Raw genomic sequence first — 24708 nt, 5'->3', positions numbered from 1 at the left:
AATTACACATTTGCCTTTGGTGGCTTTGGTTGAGATTGGTAGTAAGTAGTGTCCTCATCTCTTTGAACAGTGCCAGATGTTTATTTTAAATCTTCCATGCATGTAATTCCTTACACTTGGAAAATGGTCTGAGTGTTTCACACAGAAACAAACTGTATGTTTTGGCCTGAGTTATGAATTTAAAGAGTTAACAGCTTAGAAAATGTATTTTAATGATGAAAGAATGAAGGAAAGCAAGGCAGAAGAGATATAGAGAGAGTTCTAGCAATTACACCCATGGAAAGACAAAGGGAAAAGAAGCCTACCTGGCCTGAACTGGAGAAATATGAGCTTGAGATAAGAGATGACTTCTTATTCAAGATGACTTTATTGCCAAAAAAGCCTTTTAATTTGGTTAATATTTTGTGTTTTGCTTACCATGCATCACATCCACTGTCTTGCCTTCTTAGTTCTCATTTATTTGATCAGGTTTGGCCACCTTTCCTAACCCTCCCACTAAGCATGATGGTATGTGAACTCCTCACTGAAAGAATGCTGGGAGTGTTTGCCAACACAAAACATTCCATGGCCACTAAGTCATTTTGCTGGTACACAAAATTGCTGGGGAAACTCAGCGGGTGCAGCAGCATCTATGGAGCGAAGGAAATAGGCGACGTTTCGGGCCGAAACCCTTCTTCAGACTAAGTCATTTTGCTGGTTTTGCTTCATTTCCCCCATATTTTGGTCTCAAATTTGCCTTAGACAGGGCTGCCAACTCTCACGCTTTGAGCGTGAGACTCACGCCCTCAAGCAAACTCTCACGCCCTCACGCTTATCAGACATTTCTCACGCTCAGTGGTGAGAAATTTTGTGATCAACGAAAATTTCAAAACTCGGATAAACTGCATGGTCCGCGGGTGTTGGAGAGCCGGGGCTGCGGGAGGGATGGGAGCAGAACCAGCGGCTGGAACAGATGCAGGGAGCCGGGATTGGTGAGTTTGCGATGCTGTCGAGTGTTTGCGCGGCTAGCGAGTCGCTCGCTGCAGCTCTGGCCATGGAGCGCTCCGGACAGTGCGAATGTCCTGGGCCGCGGAGCCGTCGGAAGCGTTGTGCTGCTGCCACGGGAGTCTCTGTGCCGAAGGGACAGACTCTCAAAGGGAGATGGAGAGAGAGAGAGGGGGGAAGGAGACAGGGAGACAGTGGGGAGAGAGAGAGGGGGGGGGTGAGGAGAGAGAGGGGTGAGACAGAGGGGGTGTGAATGGAGAGAGAGAAGAGGGGGTTGAGAGAGGTGGGAGAGGAGGGAAGAGAGAGAGGGAAGAGAGAAAGAGGGGTGAGAGGGAGGGAAGAGGGGGGTGGAGAGGGAGGAGAAGGTAGGTGAGAATGGGAGAGAGAGAGAGGGAAAAAGATAGAGAAATGAGGGGGCAAAGAGAAAGAGGAGATAGTCAGAGGAGAAAGAGAGAGCGGAGAGGGAGCCAGGGGGAGAGTGAGGTGGGAGGGAGAAATGGGGGAGAGAGAGAGATGAGAGAGGAGGGGAAGAGAGAGGTGAGTGGAGAGACAGAGAGAGAGGGAAGAGTGTGTAGAGAGGGAGAGATAGAGAGGGAGGGAGAAAGAGAGAGAGAGGGGGGAAGAGAGGGAGGGAGAGAGAAGAGGGAGAGAGAGAGAAGAAAGAGAGGGAGAGAGAGAGAAAAAAGATAGGGGAGGAGAGAGAGGTGGGGGAGAGAGAGTTAGGGGAAAGAGGGGAGAGAGAGTTAGGGGAAATAGAAGGGAGAGGGGGGGAGAGAGAGGAGAGAGGGGACGAAAGAGAGGGGGAGAGTGAGGTGGGAGGGAGAGTGGGGGAAGAGAGAGAGAGGGAGAGAGGGTGGAGAAGGGGGGAGAGAGAGAGAGAGGGGGAGAGAGAAGAGAGAGGGAAGTGGAGAGAGTGAGAGGGGTGAGACGGGAGAGAGGAGAGCGAGGGGGGAGAGAGAGGGGGATTGAGAGGAGAAAGAGAGGGATGAGAGTGAGGTGGGAGGGAGAGAGAGAGAGAGGGGAGAGAAAGAGAGGTGGACAGAGAGGAGAGAGAGGGGGGGAGGGAGAGGGGGATTGAGAGGCAGGACTGCCAACTCCCATGCATTGAGCGTGAGAATCATGCATTTCACCAAATTCTCACGCTGATCACAAATTTCTCTCGCTCTGTTGTGAGAAATTCGGTGATCAACGAAAATTTCAAAACTCATATGAACTGCATGGGCCACGGGTGTTGGAAGCGGAAACAGCGGCGGGGACAAATGTGGACGGGCTGGCGAGTGTTTGCCGGGCTGGCGAGTCGCTCACTGCAGCTCCGGCCATGGAGCAGCCTCAGTGCAAGAGTCCCGGGCCGTCGGAGGCGTCGAAGCTTTGCGCCGCTGCCGTGAGAGTCTCTGTGCCGAATTCACCCAGGTGACCGGCATGGATCAGGCTGCGGCTCGGTGCATCCTGGAGGACAACCAATGGCTGCTGGAAGTAAGTACCAAGCACTGGGTAGATACGGTGGAAGATAGTGGACTTCAAATGGGGGTGGTTGGTGAAAGCATCCCGCTTGCCTGCTAGATTTTCACTTACTGTAACTGCAGGAAAAATGTTCCCGATGTTGGGGGCGTTCAGAACCATGGGTCACAGTTTAAGAATAAAGGGGGGACAGTTAGGACTGAGATGAGAACAAAATTTCTTCACGCAGAGAGTTGTGAATCTGGAATTCTCTGCCACAGAAGGCAGTGCAGGCCAATTCACTGGATGTTTTCAAGAGAGAGTTACATTTAGTTCTTGGGGCTAACGACATCAAGGGATATGGGGAAAAAACAGGAAAGAGGTACTGATTTTAGATGAAAAGCCATGATCATATTGAATGGCAGTGCTGGCTCGAAGGGCCGATGCCTATTCCTGCACCTATTTTCTATGTTTCTATGCTTGAGTATATGGCAACAAAACTCGATCACTTGATTTTGAAGCATTCATGCATGGTGGAGGTATAATGTAGTCATAGAGTGATACAGTGTGAAAACAGGCCCTTCGGCGCAACTTGCCCACACACGCCAACATGCCCCAGCTACGCCAACTGCTTTTGGTCCATACCTCTAAACCTGCCCTATCCATGTATCAGTCTAACTTTTTCTTAAATGTTGAGATGGTCCCTGCCTCAACTACCTCCTCTGGCAGCTTGTTCCATACACCCATCATCCTTTGTGTGGATAAAGTTACCCCTTAAAAAGTTACCTCTTAAAAATACCATACAAAAAACATTGAAATCATACTTCTACAGTGCACTAAAACATGATTTTAATACATCAAATTTCAAAAGGTTCCTACCCTGGGAGGGGGGACACCCTTCTTCCACACCCTCTCCCCATTCGGTTGCTCCACTCCCTCATCGGGTACCCCCAAGGCCAATGATCAGTGATCGCACAACCTCCCTCCTTTCAAAAACGCTCCAATCCAATTTAAAGCATATATATTGCATTCAAGTGTCAGTTAAAATACTCGCTACAGTATGCACCATATTGCACAATTTCAAGCTGAAAAATGCAAATGTTCCGTACCAATGGGAGAGGGACACCCTCCTTCCCCCCCGCCCTCCTCCCCCCCCCCCCCCCCCCCTCCTTCCCCCCCCCCCCCCCCCCCCCCGCCCCCGGTCGCTATGCTCCCTCGGGCTTGGTCTTTCGCAATTTCTCACTCCCAACTCTCACCCAATGTTGGCAGCCCTGCCTTAGATAACACAAAGATAGCTTTGAATTTCAATGCAAAAAATAAAAAACTGCCGGGGGAACTCAATATCTGTGGAGGCAACATCTGTGGAGAGAAATGGTTAGATGATGTTTCAAGTTGGGACCCTTCAGACTAAAGGATTCCAGTCTGAAATATTGCCTGTCCATTTCCCTTCACATTTGCTGCCTGACCCACCAAGCTCCTCCAGCAGTTTGTGTTTTGATCAAGATTCCAGCATTTGTAGTCTCTCATCGTCTTCTTGAAATTCAGCAATTGCTTTAAGGTAGAAAAATGCCACCATCAGCAATTATGTAAATGACCAGTTCGTATGTATTTCTTGGAGGTCAAGAAAAATGTGAATATAAATAATTAACTAACTTTCTTGAAGAAAAACAATGGAGTCTTTCTCATTTACAAAAAAAATACAAATGAAGACTCAATATGATACATCTTATCTAAGGTTCAACAGCTGCAGAAGTGGAAATTAACTTTCAAATCAATAGGGTGTTAGTCTAATTTTGTGTACAACTTTTAAACAAATGTAAACCCTCAAATTTATAATATGAGCAACAATTCTCCCAAATAGCCAAACTAGTTTGTGCAATTTTAGTAGGTTTCCATTAACCATCAATAGATTTTGCTTAATTAACAAAGTTTTCTCAAGAGCAATGTGGTTTGGTTTCAAAAGCTGGTATTTTTAGCTATACTGTTATAATTTCTTTGCAGGCCAATGGAAATTTATCTCTTGAAGGTAACATCAACATTTCAGAAACAGAGAGCATTCTTGAACATCAGAAATACATTTTTGGTGACTTCACTGAGAGATTGTGGGGTTACTTGACTATTCAACAGCTCCTGAAACAAAGGTAAAATAGAAAATGACTTTTTAATCTACAAAATTGCACCATAGAAAATTAGCATGCAGAAGAGGCCAATTTCATATTCAAAAATAATTTTGAGCAGATTATCATCCCTTGAGCAGATACAATTCCCTTGTGGATGGATTTCATTCATTTTATGGTTCATAAATTCATGTCATATGAGCAGAATTAGAACATTTGGCTCATTGAGTCACTTTGCCATTCAATCATGGCTGATCTATATTTTCCTCTCAACCCCATTCTCCTGCCTTCTCCCCATGACCCGTGACACCCTTACTAATCAAGAACCTGTCAATCTCTGCTTGAAAAATATGCAATGACTTGGCCTCCACAACTGTCTAGGCAATTAATTCCACAGATTATTCCCCCTCATCTCCTTTCTGAAGTTGCATCCTTTTATTCTGAGGCTGTGCTCTCTGCTCCTAGACTCTGTAATACATACAGACTAGTTGAAACATCCTCTCCTCATCCACTCCATCCAGGCCTTTCCCTATTCAGTAAGTGGTGTGCTAAGCATGGACTGCTTTGCCCAAATGCCAACATGGGTGTCATAGAAAATGCACCCAAATTCAGACCTGTTTTTCTTTCATGTTTTCATTTACTCCTTTTAGCAGTATTAAGTCTTGACCTGCACAATTAAATAGGTATCAGCTACGCCCTTTGGGTAACGGCTCAAAAGAAGTGGTTCCCCACTTTTAAGCACTTTCTCCATGGAGCAGAAAACAGCATTACAGAAAACAGTGGGGAGTTGGACTATGACATCCTAACAATGGCTGCCCTCCTCACTCCCTCCAACCTCCCTGGCACATGGAAGGGACCAATCACACTTCGTGCCTTGCGTCATTTGCACCTTATATCTTGTGTAGCCCCAAGCCCAACAGACAATATTGGAGCCACACAGACCCAGGTATCTATGGCCTGACAATACCAGTGCACTGATGTTCAGATCTACGCTCAGCCCTGACAGCAATGAGATTGTTAACACATTATTATGACAGAAGTGGGGTGGCGCAAAAATACTCAAACAGTGTTCCAGTGAGCAGCACAGTGGCACAGCTAGTAAAGCTGCTGGTTCACTGCTTGAGCCACCAGGGTTCAATCTTAGCTGCCATTGTTGACTGTGTGGGGTTTGCACGTTTCCCTTTTTACAGCATGGGTTTTGCCTGTGTACTCTGGTTTCCTCGTGCAGATTGATAGATTAATTGTGTAGGAAGGAACTGCAGATGCTGGTTTACACCGAACATAGACACAAAATATTGGAGTAACTCTGCAGGACAGGCAGCATCTCTGGATGGAAGAAATTGGTGACGTTTCGGGTCGAGAGCCTTCTTCCGACTTCAGGTCTACAAAATATACAAATACAAATATGTTCGGGTGAATTATGGAAGTAGCACGTCAAATTTACAAGCGGCTGCAACTTCACCAGAAATTGGGCACAAACTTGCAGAAAACACTTTTTTAACAGGATCTGCACATAAAAACGGCAGGAACAGATGGGTCTAATTGTGTATTCATGAAGAGAGGTGTTAATTGATCTACAGTAGAGAAACATGTGCCCACCCTGTTTTCTCAGCTGGGAAAGACACAAGTTGGTCAAGTTGCTCTTTTTGAACATTCACATAAGCTCTTGCTACTACATACTTGGGTTCTGCAAGTAGGTGCAGACCGTACAAAACCTGGGAATCATAATAAACCTTTGAATGTGCCACAAATGCAGTATTGGGTTCAATTTCGGCCATCACCACTCTTTGGGAAGGCTGTTAAGGTCCGAAAGCAGATGCGCAAGATATTTACTTGAATGATTGCAGGAATGATGGGTTTCAGATACGACGCTGGGCCTGGATGGGGGCTATTTGAAATGGAGGTTGACTGGAGTTATTATCCAGGAAGGCAAAAGCAAACAAGGAGCGGCACTGTGTCGCAGCAGTAGAGTTGCTGCCTTACAATGCCAGAGACCCAGGTTCGATCCCGACGACGGATGCTGTCTGTACGGAGTTTGCACGTTCTCCCTGTGATCGCGTGGGTTTTCTCCGAGATCGTCAGTTTCCTCCCACACTCCAAAGATGTACAGGTTTCCAGGTCAATTGGCTTGCTATAAGTGTAAATTGTCCCTAGTGTGTGTGGGATAGGATTGGTGTGCAGGGATTGCTGGTCGGCGTGGACTCAGTGGGTCGGAGAGCCTGTTTCATCGCTGTATCTCTAATCTAAACAAAAATAAACTAAAAGTGATTTGAAAGAAGTGAACAAGACCATAATAGGTTTAGATAGATAAACAAAGATGAACTGCTTCCATTAGAAGGAAGTTTGCAAACCCCGGAGACACAAACTCAAAGTGAAGTGCAACAAACTTGATGTAAGGAAAAAGTATTTTACGCAGAGAGTGTTTTTTATCTGGAACAGGTTTGCTCTGAGTAATGTGGATACTGAGTCAATATGGATTTTCAAATGGGAACTGGATAGGTAATTGAATGAAATTTACAGTATCATAGGCAGTCACTCGAAAGGAGTATGACTGTCCTCTCCTCTCCTCTCCATAGGGTTGTCTATTTGTGGGTCTGCAGATGTCTATAGAGGCTAATTCGCAATCCACACACCTTGGTGGAACGTGGGCAGTGGCGACTGGCGGTGGTTGGTAGTTGTCGAGCCCCCTTTTCTCTCTCCTTACGGTGCTGTCGCTTTATCTCTGCGACACAGCGTAGTTCAGTTTCATGACGTGCAGCTCCTTCCTGCATGGATTTCCTCCAGGAGCGCCTGTCCAGTGCAATGTGTTCCCAGTTGCTTGATGTGATGTGGAATTTCTTCAGACTGTTCTTGATGTTGTCCTTGAAGCATTTCTTTGGCCCGCCGGGGGCTTGCCGACCTTCCTTCAGTTGAGAGTACAGGATTTGTTTAGGGAGACATGTGTTGGACATGGCCAGTCCATCGAAGTTGGTGCTGCATTATTGTGGTGGTGATGCTGGTCATGTTGGCTTCCTCCAAAACGCTGATGTTGGTGTGTTTCTCCTCCCAGCTATGTTGAGGGAGGGGATGTATGAATGGATGGGGCTGGATAAAGACTGTGTCAGCAGAGGTACGGCGTTTATAAAAGAAAGCATATGGACAGAAATTGGTGGGAACTTTGGAGAAGAAAACATATGCTAATTTGCTAAAATAGTTAATATTTAATCAGTATATTATCTAATCTATTTCCATGTTCAGTGTTTCAGCAGCATCAGGAGAAAAGACAATACTTAAAGACAAAGCCTTGGAACTTTCGTTGAAGTACAACTTTGTAACGCCACTCACATCAATGGTTGTGACTAAACCAGAGGAGGACCAAGCTGATAGAATCCTCATGGCTGACAAACCCACGGGAAGGGGTAATCTTTGTTTCTATATTACCTGGTTAAAGTTGCTCTTTTAATTGTATATTTTAAGCTTTAATCAATCAATCGGAAATATTTTCTCTATTAAAAACTATTAGAAAACATATCTTGAAAGTGACTTTGCCGTAATGTCGCTTTTACCAAACACGATAATTGGTAAATTGGACATCAGTCTGAAGAAGGGTTTCGGCCCGAAACGTCACCTATTTCCTTCGCTCCATAGATGCTGCTGCACCCGCTGAGTTTCTCCAGCATTTTTGTGTACCTTCTTGAACACGATAGTTCACTGAATAGGTTTATGCTATTTCAAAGAATCCACAAAGTTTATTGACTTATCTGTTGATATTGCTGTGGTAATCTCTATGTTTGCATGTTATTGCAGTATTTGCATTCCCAAAACTATAATAATTAACTCTCTAATTCACTCTTTGGAAATGAATAACTGCTAAGCCAACCCTTCAGAATAAATATGCATCTCGGTATATGCTGCTATCTTCCCGAAGAGCAGTACTTTAGAATCCTTACTGCTACTTTAATTGTACATGAGCTGTCCAATACACCCTGCAAATTGAACTCATTAACTTAATCTTATTGTAGGACAACTTGTAAACAATCCCTGGGTACACAAGCCATCCATTCCCATTATATTATTTTGTCATTCAGAGAGTCATAGAGTGATAAAGTGTGGAAACAGGCCATTCAGCCCAACTTGCCCATACCGACCAATATGTCCCAGCTACACTAGTCCCACCTGCCCGCATTTGGTCCATATCCCTCCAAATCTGTCCTTTCCATGTACCTATCTAACTGTTTCTTAAATGTTGGGATAATCCCTGCCTCAACTACCTCCTCTGGCAGCTTGTTCGATACACCCACCACCCTTTGTGTGAAAAAGTTATCCCTCAGATTCCTATTAAATCTTTTCACCTTCAGCTTAACCCTGTGTCCTGTGGACCTCGATACACCTACTCCGGGCAAGAGCCTCGGTGCATCTCGAGTGCAGTGCAGAGGATTGATTTGCTAAGAATCGATGTAAAAAGCAAATGGCACGAGCTCTGGGACATTGTGAGAGAGGATATTTTTTTCCTGGTCAGGACGTTTGCTGGGGTTATCCATGGAAGCTTGTTTTTGCAGCACTATGAAGTTGTTGATGTGCGTGTGCTGGCATGTTGCAATGCCAAACCAAACACCAAAACCGTTGTCCAAAAATCACTCACCAGGTTGTAATGCTGTTGCAGATTATCACATAAGAGGTCATCTTGGGACGGAACATCCTCCCAGCTGTGTGTGGCTTATGAATTCTTTGGGTAGAAAATATTGTCTTAATTGATGCAATCTCTTTGTTCACGACCACATTACCCTTCCCTCCATTTCACTCTTGCAACTTCACTTTCTCTATTATAACATAGAATCTTTTTCTTGGAAAGATGACCCCAGTGGCTTCACAGGCAGTGAGAGATACGACTAACACTGCTTGGCTCACTGCTTGTCTACACTGTAAATGGATCAATTGTAATCACGTGTTGGCTTTCTGCTGTTTGGTTAGCTCACAACAAAAGCTTTTTACTGTACCTCGGTACATGTGGCAATAAACTAAACTAAACTAAATTAAACTATTGTTTGCAAGCTCACTTTTTTGGTGAAATAATGCAAGAATAATCCTCTGCCCAATGAGCACCTTGAACACTGCAGACCTTCCCTTTTTGGAAAACTCATTAGCGGAGCAAAACCCTCTCCTTCCATTCTTGTGGGATAAAGTTAATGGAATGGACATTGTTATTGTGTCATTGTTACTGTTGTCATTTTATCCACTTTACCAAAAGTGCTCTTTTACGTACTGTGTAGGTTAGAATACATGCAATAGATTGGGAAGGCACCAACAACCAGCCATGTATCCTCACTACTGAGCAGCAGTGGGTTGGATGTGGAGAAGATGTTTCCATTAGTGGGAGAGTCCAGGACCAGAAAACACTGCCACAGAATGAAGGAAGTATCTTTAGAAAGGAGAAGACGAGGATACTCTTTGGTCAAAGGGTGGTGAATATGTGGAATTCATTGCCACGGACGGCTGTAGAGGCACATTGGTTACTTTTAGCGTTGAGATTGATAGGTTCTTGATTAGTAAGGGTGCCAAAGGTAACGGGGAGAAGGCAGGAAAATGGGGTTGAAAGAGAAAGATAGATCAGCTACAATTGAATGTTGGCAGAGTCGACTTGATGGGCCAAATGGCCTAATTCTGCTTATTTTTGAACTCGTGCTTGATTCAGCCCATTCACTGCTGTTGTGTCTCCGTCTCTCTACATGCTAGTCCCTTGACGGCACATTTTGTGGCATCTTTGTTCCAAGTGTGCGGGACGAGTGGTTGGCAGCCGATTTAACCAGTGGATTCTGATGTTTTGCCACCCAACTGCCCTGATGGTCTTTCCAGAGTAAATTCCTCTGATCAGACATTTAAATATAGTTCAAGAGAATCTAAATAATTTTATTTTAATTTAATTTGAAAATATTTTAAAAATACATTTAAACTGAAAACATATTTAAGGCGAGGACTTTATTCTTCAGACTGACTTGTCGTATTCTTTAGACTTCTGTGCCAACCAGCGATCACCCCATACACTGCCACAATGCTACACACTAGGGACAATTTACAAACCTGTACGTCTTTGGAGCGTGGGAAAAAACCCACGTGCAAACTATGTACAGACAGTACCCATGGTCAGGGTTGAACCCTGATCTCTGCAACTGTAAGGCAGCAACTCTACCGCTGCGACACAGTGCCTTTAATTTATTTTAATTCCTTGGTGCTCATTGGTATATGGCATTTAAGTGGATAGGAGCTTAATATGGTGAGCATGCACATGGTGGGCCAAATGGACTGCTTCTATATCATATTACTCTATGGTAGACAAAGTGGTAGGCAGTCTGTGGTATGGTAGGCAGTCTGAAGAAGGGTTTCGGTCTGAAATGTTGCCTATTTCCTTCGCTCCATAGATGCTGCCGCACCCGCTGCGTTTCTCCAGCACTTTTGTCTACATTCCATTTTCCAGCATCTGCAGTTCCTTCTTGAACATCAAGTAATATGATAGGAGCTGTGTAAATATGAGGTCTTTCTTTACTAATTATAGACAGAACTACACAAATTGAAGAGTTTGAATCAGCGGGTGTCATATAATGACACCTACAATTTAACTTGATGCAAGAGCGTTAGTAAACTGAATTCATTAATAATCTATTTGAAATAACATGGTCACAGAATATCTTCACTGGTGATCATAAGATCGTGGCACAAATTAACGTGAGGAAATTTCATGAAACTTTCTTTTGATCCAGCCAATCTCCAGACAGTACAGAGTGGAAGGGTCTCACCCAGACAAATTGGTCTCAGAGCATCAGCAATTAATATTCCTGGATCACACATTAGAAAAACAGGTAAGATATTTTTCAATTAAATGTAGGTATGCGTATATATTTTCTGACAACAGTATTAATCAAGCAAGCTAACTGTAGTTTATGTTTATGCTCAATGTAGTGACTATTGGCATCAAAACATTATTGCAGCAAAGAATGACCTTGTTCCCCCAAATGAGCCCATCCCAGCTTTTTGCTAAATCAGCGCATACGTCCCATTCACCTGGTCTACCTCCACATCCATGCAACGTTCTTTTGCAAATTTATTTCCCTCAATTATGGAGTCATCCAGCATGGAGACAGGCCATCTAGCCCACCATGTCCACATTCCACATTCCCTCGTACTTCTTCAAAGTCATGATAGAATCTGTTTGCACCATATATTCAGCAGTGGATTCTGTTCACTGCACAAAAAGATTTTTTCTCCCTTAAGCAGTAGTAAACAGTGCCAACTTCACTTGTCTAGTAAATGTAGCCTCTGAACCCAGGAACCATTCTTGAAATATATTTACTGAGCCCTCGCTAATGCAATAGCAACTTTCCTCTAATAGTGAGTTCAGTATTGAACTCCTGACTATGAATCCTTGTTTTAGATCAATGTTCCTATAGTTTCCCCTTATGAAGGTTAAACGCACTGGTCTACATTTGCTGGAATTGTCCTTGCCCCCTGTTTGGAACAAGGGTGTAACATTTGTGACTCTCCATACCTCCATGATTTCCTCCCATTCTTCTCTCAAAAACCTAGGATGCATCCCATCCAGTCCTGATACCTTAGCTATTATAAGTTTGGACAACTGTCCTAATTTTTTTCATGCTAACAACGTTTAACATATCCAATGCCTCTTTTGTCCCTTCCTTCTGCATTACTTTGGAAACACTCTCTACCCTGGTGAAGACCGATGCATTGACTGAGCACCTTCTTGATGTCCTCTGCATCCACATGCAGGGTTATTGGGAGAAGGCAGGAGAATGGGTTTAAGTGAGGAAAGATAGATTAGCCATGATTTAATGGTGGAGTAGACTTGATGGGCCAAATGGCCTAATTCTGCTTCTCTGACATGAAATTATGTAAGATCCCTACTTTTCTCCTTAATTGGCTCCGCACGTCTATGTACTACTGTTTTACTTGCCTGTACAACACTTATGGTTTAGCATTTATATTGGCAGCTAATCTTTTGTCATTAGCTTCTTTTGCTTCCCTTATTTTTATTTCTCCTCTGATCCATTTGTTAAGCTGCCAATTCCTTGCTGTTAATTATAACCAAATACTTACCACATGCATCCTGATGTCTCTAAAATGTCCTTTCCATTTTCCAGGGAGGGCTGGATTTGTTTGGTCTTACTTTGTCTCTCCTGAGAATCTGCCTCAATGTACTTGGACACACCTCGTCCTTGCAGAACACCCAGTTTTGCCGGCCCATTTTTTATTACAATTTATCTGGGGCAGATCCACTTATCTCCCATTGAAATTTTGCTTTGCTCTGATTAATCATTTTTACCTTTGATCGCTCATTCTTGTTTCTTATAGCTAAACTAAATCTTATAACGTTACGATCACCATCTCCTAACTGCCTCCCTGGTACACTTGTCAGAGGTGTCAGCCATGATTGAATGGCGGAGTAGACTTGATGGGCCGAATGGCCTAATTCTACTCCTATCCCATATGACCTTGTGATTTAACCCACATCATTCCCCAGAACCAGATCTCGCTCCCTCAATGGACTAGAAACATATGATCAAGCCATATATTATGTTAGGAAACGCAACAACCTCTGTACTCTTAACGCCATTACTATCTTGTTGACATAGAGATACAGCTTGGAATCAGACCCATCGGCATACTACGTCCATGCTGACCATCAATCACCCATTTACACTTGTCCTACATTAAACCCATATTTTATCACATTCTCATCAGCTCACCTCAGATTCTCACCTACACATTAGGGGCAATTTTTGCAACCTACCTCTTACGTATGTGGAACAAATTAGAGCACCCAGAGGAAACTGTTAACGAGAGAATGTGGTATTGTGTGGTCGTGTCTTTACCAGATGCTCCATTGTGTAACCCATTTTAGGATAACTAAAATTCTGTATTATTGGTGGCCTGTAGTTTTTGCTCTTCTTTGTAGTCACCGTGCACATTTACTTTTCTCTTTCTCTTCCACCCGATGATGACATGTAGGAACAGTGCAATATCTCTTTGACATTTTTTTAGTTCTAGCCAAACAGGTTTCTCTCTTTGACTACCTTGCAGCATCCTCTCGCTCCAGTACAAGAATATTTGCTATAATCAGTACTCCTACCCCTTTCAATCCTTCCCTATCTTTCCTACACACATTGTATCTGGGATAAGTTAATACCTTGTCCTACTGCTTTTTGAACCAGGTTTGTTATTGCAATCACATCAAACTTTCATGCAGCTATCTATACCTGCAGTTTATCAACCTTGTTTATCTTCAGCTGTCAAGGTCTTAAACTCTGGAATATATTTTTGCTGGTGCACTCATTATGTTTATACACTCTGCTTCTTCTCAATGAACTCTGGTAAGCATTAGCTTCGACAATGCCTGGCGTAATTGCCTTTTCCTTTCTTTATAACTTCCCAAATAACCCTTCGCTTGAGCCCTTACATTCTTTTAACAACCTAGTATTTAATCCCTTTTGACTCTGCCCTCAGGTTCTACCACCCTGCCAAACAAATTTAAAACCATGACCCCAACAGAAACTGTTAGAACATTCTTGTTAAGGTCCAATTTATCTGGCCTACCGAGTCCCAACCCCCCTGGTAACCATCCCAACCCCCCTGGTAACCATCCCAACCCCCCCGGTAACCATCCCAACTCCCACAAAACCATAACAATTCTACAGGAATTTAAAACTCTTCCTCATACATCATCTTCCCAGTTTTAGACGCAACGGCTTTATTTTCCTGCACACACTAACATGCGGTAGGCAGTAATCCAAAGATTATTGCTTTTGAGCTCTTGCTTTTTAACCTTTTTGCCAACTCTAAATTCTGCCTGCAGTACCTCAACCCTCCTTCTACTTATAGAAACATAGAAAATAGGTGCAGGAGTAAGCCATTCGGCCCTTCGAGTCTGCACCGCCATTCAGTATGATCATAGCTGATCATTCAACTCAGTATCCTGTACCTGCCTTCTCTCCATACCCCCCGATCCCTTTAGCCATGAGGGCCACATCTAACTCCCTCTTAAATATAGCCAATAAACTGGCCTCAACTACCTTCTGTGGCAGAGAATTCCACAGATTCACCACTCTCTGTGTGAAAAATGTCTTTCTCATCTCGGTCCTAAAAGATTTCCCCCTTATCCTTAAACTGTGACCCCTTGTTCTGGACTTCCCCAACATCATATAACCATATAACGATTTACAGCACGGAAACAGGCCATCTCGACCCCTCTAGTCCGTGCCGAACACATAATCTCCCCTAGTCCCATATACCTGCGCTCAGACCATAACCCTCCATTCCTTTCCCATCCATATAACTATCCAATTTATTTTTAAATGATAAAAACGAACCTGCCTCCACCACCTTCACTGGAAGCTCATTCCACACAGCTACCACTCTCTGAGTAAAGAAGTTCCCCCTCATGTTACCCCTAAACTTCAGTCCCTTAATTCTCAAGTCATGTCCCCTTGTTTGAATCTTCCCTACTCTCAGTGGGAAAAGCTTTTCCACGTCAACTCTGTCTATCCCTCTCATCATTTTAAAAACCTCTATCAAGTCCCCCCTTAACCTTCTGCGCTCCAAAGAATAAAGCCCTAACTTGTTCAACCTTTCTCTGTAACTCAGTTGCTGAAACCCAGGCAACATTCTAGTAAATCTCCTCTGTACTCTCTCTATTTTGTTGACATCCTTCCTATAATTAGGCGACCAAAATTGTACACCATACTCCAGAATTGGCCTCACCAATGCCTTGTACAATTTTAACATTACATCCCAACTTCTATACTCAATGCTCTGATTTATAAAGGCCAGCACACCAAAAGCTTTCTTTACCACCCTATCTACATGAGATCCCACTTTCATGGAACTGTGCACAGTTATTCCCAGATCCCTCTGTTCACCTACATTCTTCAATTCCCTACCATTTACCATGTACGTCCTATTTTGATTTGTCCTGCCAAGATGTAGCACCTCACACTTATCAGCATTAAACTCCATCTGCCATCTTTCAGCCCACTCTTCCAACTGGCATAAATCTCTCTGTAGACTTTGAAACTCTTCTTCATTACCCGCAACCCCACCTATCTTAGTATCATCTGCATACTTACTAATCCAATTTACCACACCATCGTCCAGATCATTGATGTACATGACAAACAACAGTGGACCCAACACAGATCCCTGTGGCACCCCACTCGTCACTGGCCTCCAACCTGACAAACAACCATCCACCATTACTCTCTGGCATCTCCCATTCAGCCACTGTTGAATACATCGGGAACAATCTTCCTACATCTAGCCTGACCAACATTGATGCTGATATGGATCATGAACTCTGGCTCCTTACCCATCCCCTCCAACAGATTTTACAGTCCACTCAATGATAGCCCTGATGCTGACACCAAGGAGGCAACTTACCATCCTTGAGTTGTTTCCAAAACCACAGAAATACCTGTCTGTGCCTCTAACAAGTAAATCGCTTATCACTTTTGTTCTCTCATTTATCTTCCTCCCCTCCTGTGCAGCCTCGTGCTGTGACGCAATAATTCAATGATACTTTATTGTCATAGGTACCTAGGTAAAGTGAAATACTTTGTTTTGCATTCAACCTGGTAAAATCATACAGCAGACCTCACCTCAGCAGTACACAAGTGTCACCAAACAAAGTTTCTGGTACCAACAAAGTTACAAAAATCCTATCTTCCCTCCCTGACTCTGCACATGGCAGTAGCCCACTTCCACCACCCCCCCCCCCCCCCCCCCCCCCCCCCCTTCCCTGTCCCCCACCTTGCCCCTCTGGGTCCCCCTTCATTCTCGGCAGTACCTCTTACAGTATCCAAAAAGAATAGAGACTGCTACAGAGCGAAATTGACGGATGATATTCTCATCAAATCTTACCCAGACAACAGGGTAAACAAAATTGAACATCAAAGCAAATTAAGTTTGGCAACTACTCCCATTTATATAGCACCATTGAGAAAGTAAACATATTGACTAACAAAATTCAACATCAAAAGGACACAAAGAGCTGGAGTAACTCAACGGGTCAAGTAGCATCTCAGAAGAACATGAATAGGTGATATTTTGGGTCTGAGTTACTCCAGCACTTTGTGGCCTTTTGAGTAAACCAGCATCTACAGTTCTTCGTTTTTAAATTTTTACATCAAGCTCGATATGAGGTGAAATAACCAAAACGTTGGTCGGAGTAATGGATTTAGGGGAGCATCTTGAAGGAGAAATGAGAGTGGTAGCTGTGTGGAATGAGCTTCCAGTGGAAGTGGTGGAGGCAGGTTCGATTTTATCATTTAAAAATAAATTGGATTGGTATATGGACGGGAAAGGAATGGAGGGTTATGATCTGAGTGCAGGTGGATGGGAATAGGTGAGAATAAGTGTTCGGCACGGACTAGAAGGGCCGAGATGGCCTGTTTCCGTGCTGTAATTGTTATATGGTTATATGGAGAAAAGAGAGGCAGAGAGTCAAAGCAGAATGGGGAAGAAATTCCTGAAGTTGTGGTCTCGACAGCTGAGGAATGTTACTTTAACAGTGAGTAAGTGGGTTTGAAGATAATGGGGGAATGAGATTTATGGATGTTAAAAGGTATGATCCAGGATTTGAAAGCATTGGGCCTTGCAGAGATATTTTGATTTCTGTTTCAGGCACAATCAGACCTAGACGTCCAGAATATTCACATTCTTTAGGTAAGTTCGTTGTATTTTTCCAAAATAAAATCTTCCATTATTTGTACCTCATTTTATAATGTTCCATGAAAAATCATATATCTTTAATTGAGCCATGCTACATTCTAAGAACATTTATTTGTACTACAATTGTAGATTATTATATGATAATAATCTTCAATTGCAACATACCGCCCAAATTTATTGTCCCATTGCACTTAATTTCTTCATCTTATTCCTAAAGCTGTAAACTCCAATTTATTTTGCTAAACTCTGATATCTGGCTTCCAATTTAGTTTAGTTTAGTTTTGTTTAGACAGACAGTGCGGAAACAGGCCATTCGACCCACCGAGTCCACGCCGTCCAGCGATCCCCGTACACACTATCATACACTATACGAATGATTTACAATTTTTACCTAAGCCGATTAACCTACAAACCTGTACGTCTTTGGAGTGTGAGAAGAAACCGGTGCACCCGGGGAAACCCCATGTGGTCACGGGAAAAACGTACAAACTCCGTACAGGAAGCACCCGTGGTCAGGATCGATCCCGATCTCAGGCGCTGTAAGGCAGCAACTCTACCGCTGTGCCACCATGCCACCCCTAAATTGTTTGGGAATTCTGCTTCATCGGTATCTGGCTCACTCATTAGTTCAGAATGTGAGACTGTAGACCAGAGAGCTGGCAAGATAAACAGGATATGCAGTCAGAGAGAGGGCTGGATTGCGGCCTAAACTAGAATGAGGGTCTGCAACACCAGGGGTTAGGAACATGGTGAGGTTTGCAACCAGAATCAGAACCTGGAGTAGAAACAAGCAACTGCAGAAGCTGGTCTACAAAAAAAGTTACAAAGTGCTGGCGCAACTGAGCAGGTCAGTCAGCATCCCTGGAAAACATGTGTAGCTGACATGACAAAAGGTGGTGGATGTATGGAACAAGAAGCCAGAAGAGTACGTTGAGGCAGGGACTATCATTATGTTTAAGAAAAAGTTAGATAGGTACGTAGATAGGACAGGTTTGGAGGGATATGGATCAAATGGATGTGGCCTTTGTGGCTAAAGGGATCAGAGGGATCAGTGGGTATGGAGAGAAGGCAGGTACAGAATACTGAGTTGGATGATCAGCAATGATCATATTGAATGGCGGTGCTCGAAGGGCCGAATGGCCTACTCCTGCACCTATTTTCTATGTATCTATGTAAATGCTGGCAAGTGGGACTAGTGTTGCTGGGACATGTTGGCCGGTGTGGGCAAGTTGGGCCGAAGGGCCTGTTTCCACACTGTATCACCAGATGACTCTAAGACCAGGTGACGTTTTGAGTCGGGGGCCATTCTTCGGAAACTGAAGAAGAATCCAGACCCAAAAGGTCACTCACTTGTTGCTGTTCTCCAGGGATGCTGCCCGTCCAGCTGAGTTGCTCCAGCACGGTGCACCTATTTTTGCAGATCCTGCAGTACTTGTATATTTCTCGTTCCCTTTAAACTTAACTGGAAAAGCTACTGGACCACGAAAAACAAATGTTTCTGTAAGATTTAGAGAAATATTTGAGTCCCATTTGATATTTGTACTTTGGAATTACACAACCCTCTGGGCATAAACTTCTAAGGGTAGTCAGTGACACTCGGAATAGTTCTCTTTTTGTTTATTGATACATATTGACGCAGCAGTGACTAATTTACCGATGGATTATTGATTGAATTTGTGCAGTTGATAGTCCTTTTTCCAATGCATTAACTTTGCTGATAAACACAGGGAGACCTATGTAAGGCACATTCAATCTTTAAAATACAGATTTGCAATTCTGGTTACAGATGCAGTTCCAGTTACTTTTGAAGATGAATATTCATGAAAGTTATAACATATTCTAAAAATAACAATTCCGTTTGAAATAAGTCAGTCTAGTCTAGTCATAATTCTAAATAGAATTCCTGCTGAGCCTGTACAAGGACAGTGTTGTGCATACAACCATTTTTTCCTGTTATTTCCACGAATATTCTAAACAATTGAAGATATTTCTAAACAATATTTGTTCAGCTTATATTTGTTCAGCAATATTTGATCTGAAGAATGGTTCTGACTTGAAACATCACCTATCCATGTTCTCCAGAGAGGCTGCCTGACCTGCTGAGTTACTTCAGCATTTTGTGTCTATCCTTGCTAAACCAGCACCTGCAGTTCCTTGTCATTATAGAAACATAGAAACATAGAAAATAGGTGCAGGAGTAGGCCATTCGGCCCTTCGAGCCTGCACCGCCATTCAATATGATCATGGCTGATCATCCAACTCAGTATCCCGTACTTGCTTTCTCTCCATACCCCCTGATCCCTTTAGCCACAAGGGCCACATCTAACTCCCTCTTAAATATAGCCAATGAACTGGCCTGAACTACATTCTGTGGCAGAGAATTCCAGAGATTCACCACTCTCTGTGTAAAAAATGTTTTTCTCATATCAGTCCTAAAATATTTCCCCTTTATCCTTAAACTGTGACCCCTTGTTCTGGACTTCCCCAACATCGGGAACAATCTTCCTGCATCTAGCCTGTCCAACCCCTTAAGAATTTTGTATGTTTCTATAAGATCCCCCCTCAATCTTCTAAATTCTAGCGAGTACAAGCCGAGCCTATCCAGTCTTTCTTCATATGAAAGTCCTGACATCCCAGGAATCAGTCTGGTGAACATTCTCTGTACTCCCTCTATGGCAAGAATGTCCTTCCTCAGATTAGGAGACCAAAACTGTACGCAATACTCCAGGTGTGGTCTCACCAAGACCCTGTACAGCTGCAGTAGAACCTCCCTGCTCCTATACGCAAATCCTTTTACTATGAATGCTAACATACCATTCGCTTTCTTCACTGCCTGCTGACACCCAGATCTCGTTGCATCTCCCCTTTTCCTAATCGGCCACCATTCAGGTAACAGTCTACTTTCCTGTTTTTGCTACCAAAGTGGATAACCTCACATTTATCCACATTATACTGCATCTGCCATGCATTTGCCCACTCACCCAATCTATCCGTCACCTTGCAACCTACTAGCATCCTCCTCACAGCTAACACTGCCCCCCAGCTTCGTGTCATCCGCAAACTTGGAAATGTTGCATTCAATTCCCTCGTCCAAATCATTAATATATATTGTAAATAGCTGGGGTCCCAGCACTGAGCCTTGCGGTACCCCACTAGTCACTGCCTGCCATTCTGAAAAGGACCCATTAACTCCTACTCTTTGCTTCCTGTCTGCCAGCCAGTTCTCTATCCACATCAATACTGAACCCCCAATACCGTGTTTGTATACTAATCTCTTATGTGGGACCTTGTCGAAAGCCTTCTGAAAGTCCAGATATAACACATCCACTGGTTCTCCCTTATCCACTCTACTAGTTACATCCTCGAAATATAATATTTGTTCAACACTGCATCAAATTTAAAGAAAAATATAGGAAATGGTTAAAAGATTTTCATCTTTGCAATGATATCAATATAATGTAAGCCAGCTGTGATTTATTTTCGGTAAATCTGCTCTCTCCTTGGGAACGCTGAAGCATTGGTGATGGAGGAGAGCCCTGAAAGAGGTATATTAAATTATGAGAGTCATAGATAGGGTAGACAGTCAGAACATTACTTCCCAGGGTGGAAATGTCAAGGAGTACAGGGCATAGCTCTAGGGTGAGAGGGGCAAAATTTAAAGGAGATGTGCAGGGAAATGTTTTACTCATAGTGGTGCCAGGCGCGGTGGTGGAGGCAGGTATCATAGTGGCATTTTAAGAGACTTTTAGATAGGCATGTGGATAGGAACATAGAAAAATTGGTGCAGGAGTAGGCCATTCGGCCCTTCGAGCCAGCACCGCCATTCAATTTCACATGGCTGATCAACTAAAATCAGTACCCCTTTCCTGCTTTTTCCCCATTACCTTGATTCCGTCAGCCCTAAAAGCTAAATCTAACTCTCTCTTGAAAACATCCAGTCAATTAGCCTCCACAGCCTTCTGCGGCAGAGAATTCCACAGATTTCTGTGGCAGAGAATTCCACAGATTTCTCTTTTGGCATGAACATTGTGGACAGAAGGGCCTGTTCTTGTGTTGTATTGTTCTATTTTCTATGCTCTAAATCTGGTTATGCTGCAGATGTCGATATTGACTTTATTGCATCTGGTTGCATTGACATAATTGGTCAATGTGCCTTTGTCCCCTTTCATCAAATTGATTTAACATTCCTTGCTCCCTGTCAATGATAGGGCTGCAGCTCATGGAACAGCAGTCACTGGAGTAACCATGGGCAGTTACGTTTGTATCCAGTTGAAGAGTGCTGGGTGGATGGAGTGGCTGGTTCTTTACTGAGCTAGACACTATGCAGCTGCCTGATCACTGATAAAGCCAGTCCCTCGTTGCCATAGGCAGCCCTTGACCACTCCTTAGTTTAGCTTAGTTTAGTTTCAAGATACAGTGAGGAAACAGGCCCTTCGGCCCACTGAGTCCACACCGGCCAGTGATCCCTACACACTAACATCATCCTACACACACACGGGATAATTTACCAAAGCCAATTAGCCTACAAACCTGTACGTCTTTGGACTCTGGGAGGAAACCGGAGCACCCAGTCCCCTACTTTCCCCATGAAAAAGGCAATATGGGGAAAAAGCAGGAACAGGATACTGATTCTCGATGATCAGCCATGATCATATTGAATGGCGGTGCTGGCTCGAATGGCCAAATGGCCTACTCCTGCACCTATTTTCTATATTTCTATGAATCCTCTTATAATGTACAAACCTCAACCTCTCCCTGCTGGTATGCTTCATATTATTGCCATGAAATGTGAGAGTCAGGCAGCATGGATAGGCAATGTTTTGGGTGAGGACCCTTCATCAGGCTGAAGAAAGGCCCTGACCCGAAACGTAACCGTAATGTGATGTGGTTATTTATTTCAATACTTGCATTTATTTTAATTTGGTAAACATTAAAAATGGTACATATTAAATTACAGTTGAAGATTTTTTTAAGGTTCCAAACTTGATGAATGTTAAAAATATTTCTAAACATTGAATAGCCCCAGTAGCACTGGCTGCTGAAGCGGCAACTTCAAGTACAGCAGGGTGTCTGTGCTGGGATCTTGTGCTGCAATCTGTTGTAGTGCAGGAGACCAAACATCCAATGGGACACAAGTCCCAGTATATTTAGGGGCGGCACAGTGGCACAGCTGGTGCATTTGTCGCCTCACAGAGCTAGACACCCTGATTCGATCCTGACCTTGGGTGCTGCCTGTGTGGAGTTTGCACGTTCTTTCTGTGACCGTGTGAGTTTCCTCCGGGTGCTCCGGTTTCTTCCCACATCTAAAAGATGTGCAGGTTTGTCAGTTAATTGGCCTCCGTAAATTGCCCCTGCAGTGGAGGGAGTGGATGAGAAAGATGTGAATGGGTGATCAGTATGGGTGGTCAGTATGGACTCGGACTAATGGACCTGTTTCCATGCTGTGTGTCTAACCTAGGCATATGTGCAGAAAATCTTGCCTGTTCATAAAGTTGAAGAATAAAAACCATGACAAAAAACAAGCTTACCTTTCTCATTAGCAATCATTTAGGTTTTTGAGGAACTAAAACACAGCAGCAATATGATTCTTAGAAAATATTATACAGCATTACCACCAGACGACTATTGTACATAATAACTGATCATGTTAGCATTGCTAAAGCATTAATTTGAAATTATTAAACAAAGTGACCATTCATGTTTGTTATTATTTCGTAGTTCATAAAAAGTGAGTCAAATCTGTTCATCTCTATGTAATTTTATGGAAATTTGCACTGATTTGTTTTATTTATTCCTAAACAGCTGCCCCTCAAGTAATCAGTGGTAAGTTAGTCATATTTCTTCCTAAACAAATGTAGTTAGCAGTGTAATTGGATGGATGGAAAATTGTCTGAGATTGTCGGCACGGAAACAGGCAGTCATTCCTCAACCGTTTATTTTCGGTTCCACAAGCGGCGCATAGTACCGTGGCTTCTTAGGGGATATACAACACAGGAAAAAGCCAGCCAAGCCATAATTTCTATGCAGACTCTATTGAGATCCATACCACTCTGTAGCTCTCAATCTGTGGTCTTGTAGGTTACAGCACAATAACATTTCCTTTATATTTCTGACCATTTCTAATCACTTCTACTGTCTGTCTGTCTGTCCTGTGTTCCCATTATAAACAGAGATGAGCGGTAGAGTTGCTTCTCTGATCAGAAGTCCGACATTTAGTCAAGCATTTAAAGTAAATCTGCCAAATACTTTTTGTTTCTTGTTGCACTTTTTTGTGGCGACCAAGGAAGGACAAGTCACATCGTCATACAACTCAGAAACAGGCCCTTCGGCCTCACCTGTCCATGCCGACCAAGGTGTCTCATCTAAGCTTATTCCATTTGCCTGTTTGATCCATATCCCTTGCAACCTTTCCTATCCTTTCCTATCCAAAAGTAGCATTGTCCAGAATTTTAGAATATTTAAACACCAAAAATTAATTTCCTGAGATGTGCTTATGATAGTGAAGTTGTAGAGGCATCTTTTCTACAACCATAGCTGGATCTCGAGCTTCATATTAAGTTTATTTTGACAGGTTGCTTTTGAAAGCAGATTACAGTTTTTCACTGAAGCTGTTTGTAGTATTCCATACATTGCTCTAAACTCGATCCTGTTCTGCCTGTGAAATTTTTTCTCTTCCTTACACTAGCTATTTTGGTGAGCTTTCAATAGCATTTCAAATTGAACACTTATTTATGTTTATGAATACATTATTTTCTTTGTCATTAGCCTGCCCAAACCAACAGGTTTCTTCAAATTGTCAAATGGAAAGAGGAAACTTTGAGCCGAACAATTTCACGCCACCAATATTATTTTCTACATTTTCGTCGTGTTAGAATCATAGAGTGGAAACAGGCCCTTCAGCCCAACTTGCCCACACTGGCCACCATGTCCCATCTACACTAGTCCCACCTGCCTGCATGGACCCATATCCTTCTAACCCTGCCCTATCCATGTACCTGTCTAAATGTTTCTTAAACATTGCGATAGTACCTGCCTCAACTATCACCTCCAGCAGCTCGTTCCATACACCAACCACCCTTTGTGTGAAAAAGTTATCCCTCAGGTTCCTATTAAATCTTCCCCCTCTCACCTTCAACCTGTGTCCCCTTGTTCTTGATTCCCCTACTCTGTGCATGAGACCCGGTGCCACTACCCAGTATATTCCTCTCATGCTTTTATACACCTCTCATCACCCCTCATCCTCCAAGAAATGTAGGCTACTCTACCTCTCCCTCCGCTCAGGCTCGAGTCCAAGCAACATCCTCGTAAATCTTTTCTGCACCCTTTCCAGATTGACAACATCTTTCCTGTAACATGGTGCTCAAATCTGAACACAATACTCTAACTGACATCACCTAGTTTGATGTTTTTATAGTGAATAAAATTGCAATATTTAAGGGAATGAATTTACAGTGATCTA

General features: G+C 43.3%; 1 protein-coding gene across 4 annotated transcripts in view; it reads left to right on the top strand.

Annotated features, from left to right (window-relative positions):
• The window catches only part of LOC116983504 (inter-alpha-trypsin inhibitor heavy chain H3-like), a 56254-nt gene that overhangs the window by 25248 nt on the left and 6298 nt on the right, over positions 1-24708 (top strand). For 3 of the 4 annotated variants that reach the window (XM_033037315.1, XM_033037317.1, XM_033037318.1), the window contains 6 exons: positions 4423-4562; positions 7776-7936; positions 11273-11371; positions 17202-17243; positions 20753-20794; positions 23052-23072. In XM_033037315.1, coding sequence (XP_032893206.1) covers positions 4423-4562; positions 7776-7936; positions 11273-11371; positions 17202-17243; positions 20753-20794; positions 23052-23072 — 505 coding nt within the window. The remainder of the gene's footprint in view (positions 1-4422; positions 4563-7775; positions 7937-11272; positions 11372-17201; positions 17244-20752; positions 20795-23051; positions 23073-24708) is intronic. The other variant, XM_033037316.1, reaches the window with a different exon arrangement.

The sequence above is a fragment of the Amblyraja radiata genome, chromosome 18 (genome assembly GCF_010909765.2).
Source record: "Amblyraja radiata isolate CabotCenter1 chromosome 18, sAmbRad1.1.pri, whole genome shotgun sequence".
NCBI classification, from domain to species: domain Eukaryota; kingdom Metazoa; phylum Chordata; class Chondrichthyes; order Rajiformes; family Rajidae; genus Amblyraja; species Amblyraja radiata.
Note: the sequence above shows the minus strand (reverse complement) of the source record. Positions and strands in the feature narration are given on the sequence as shown.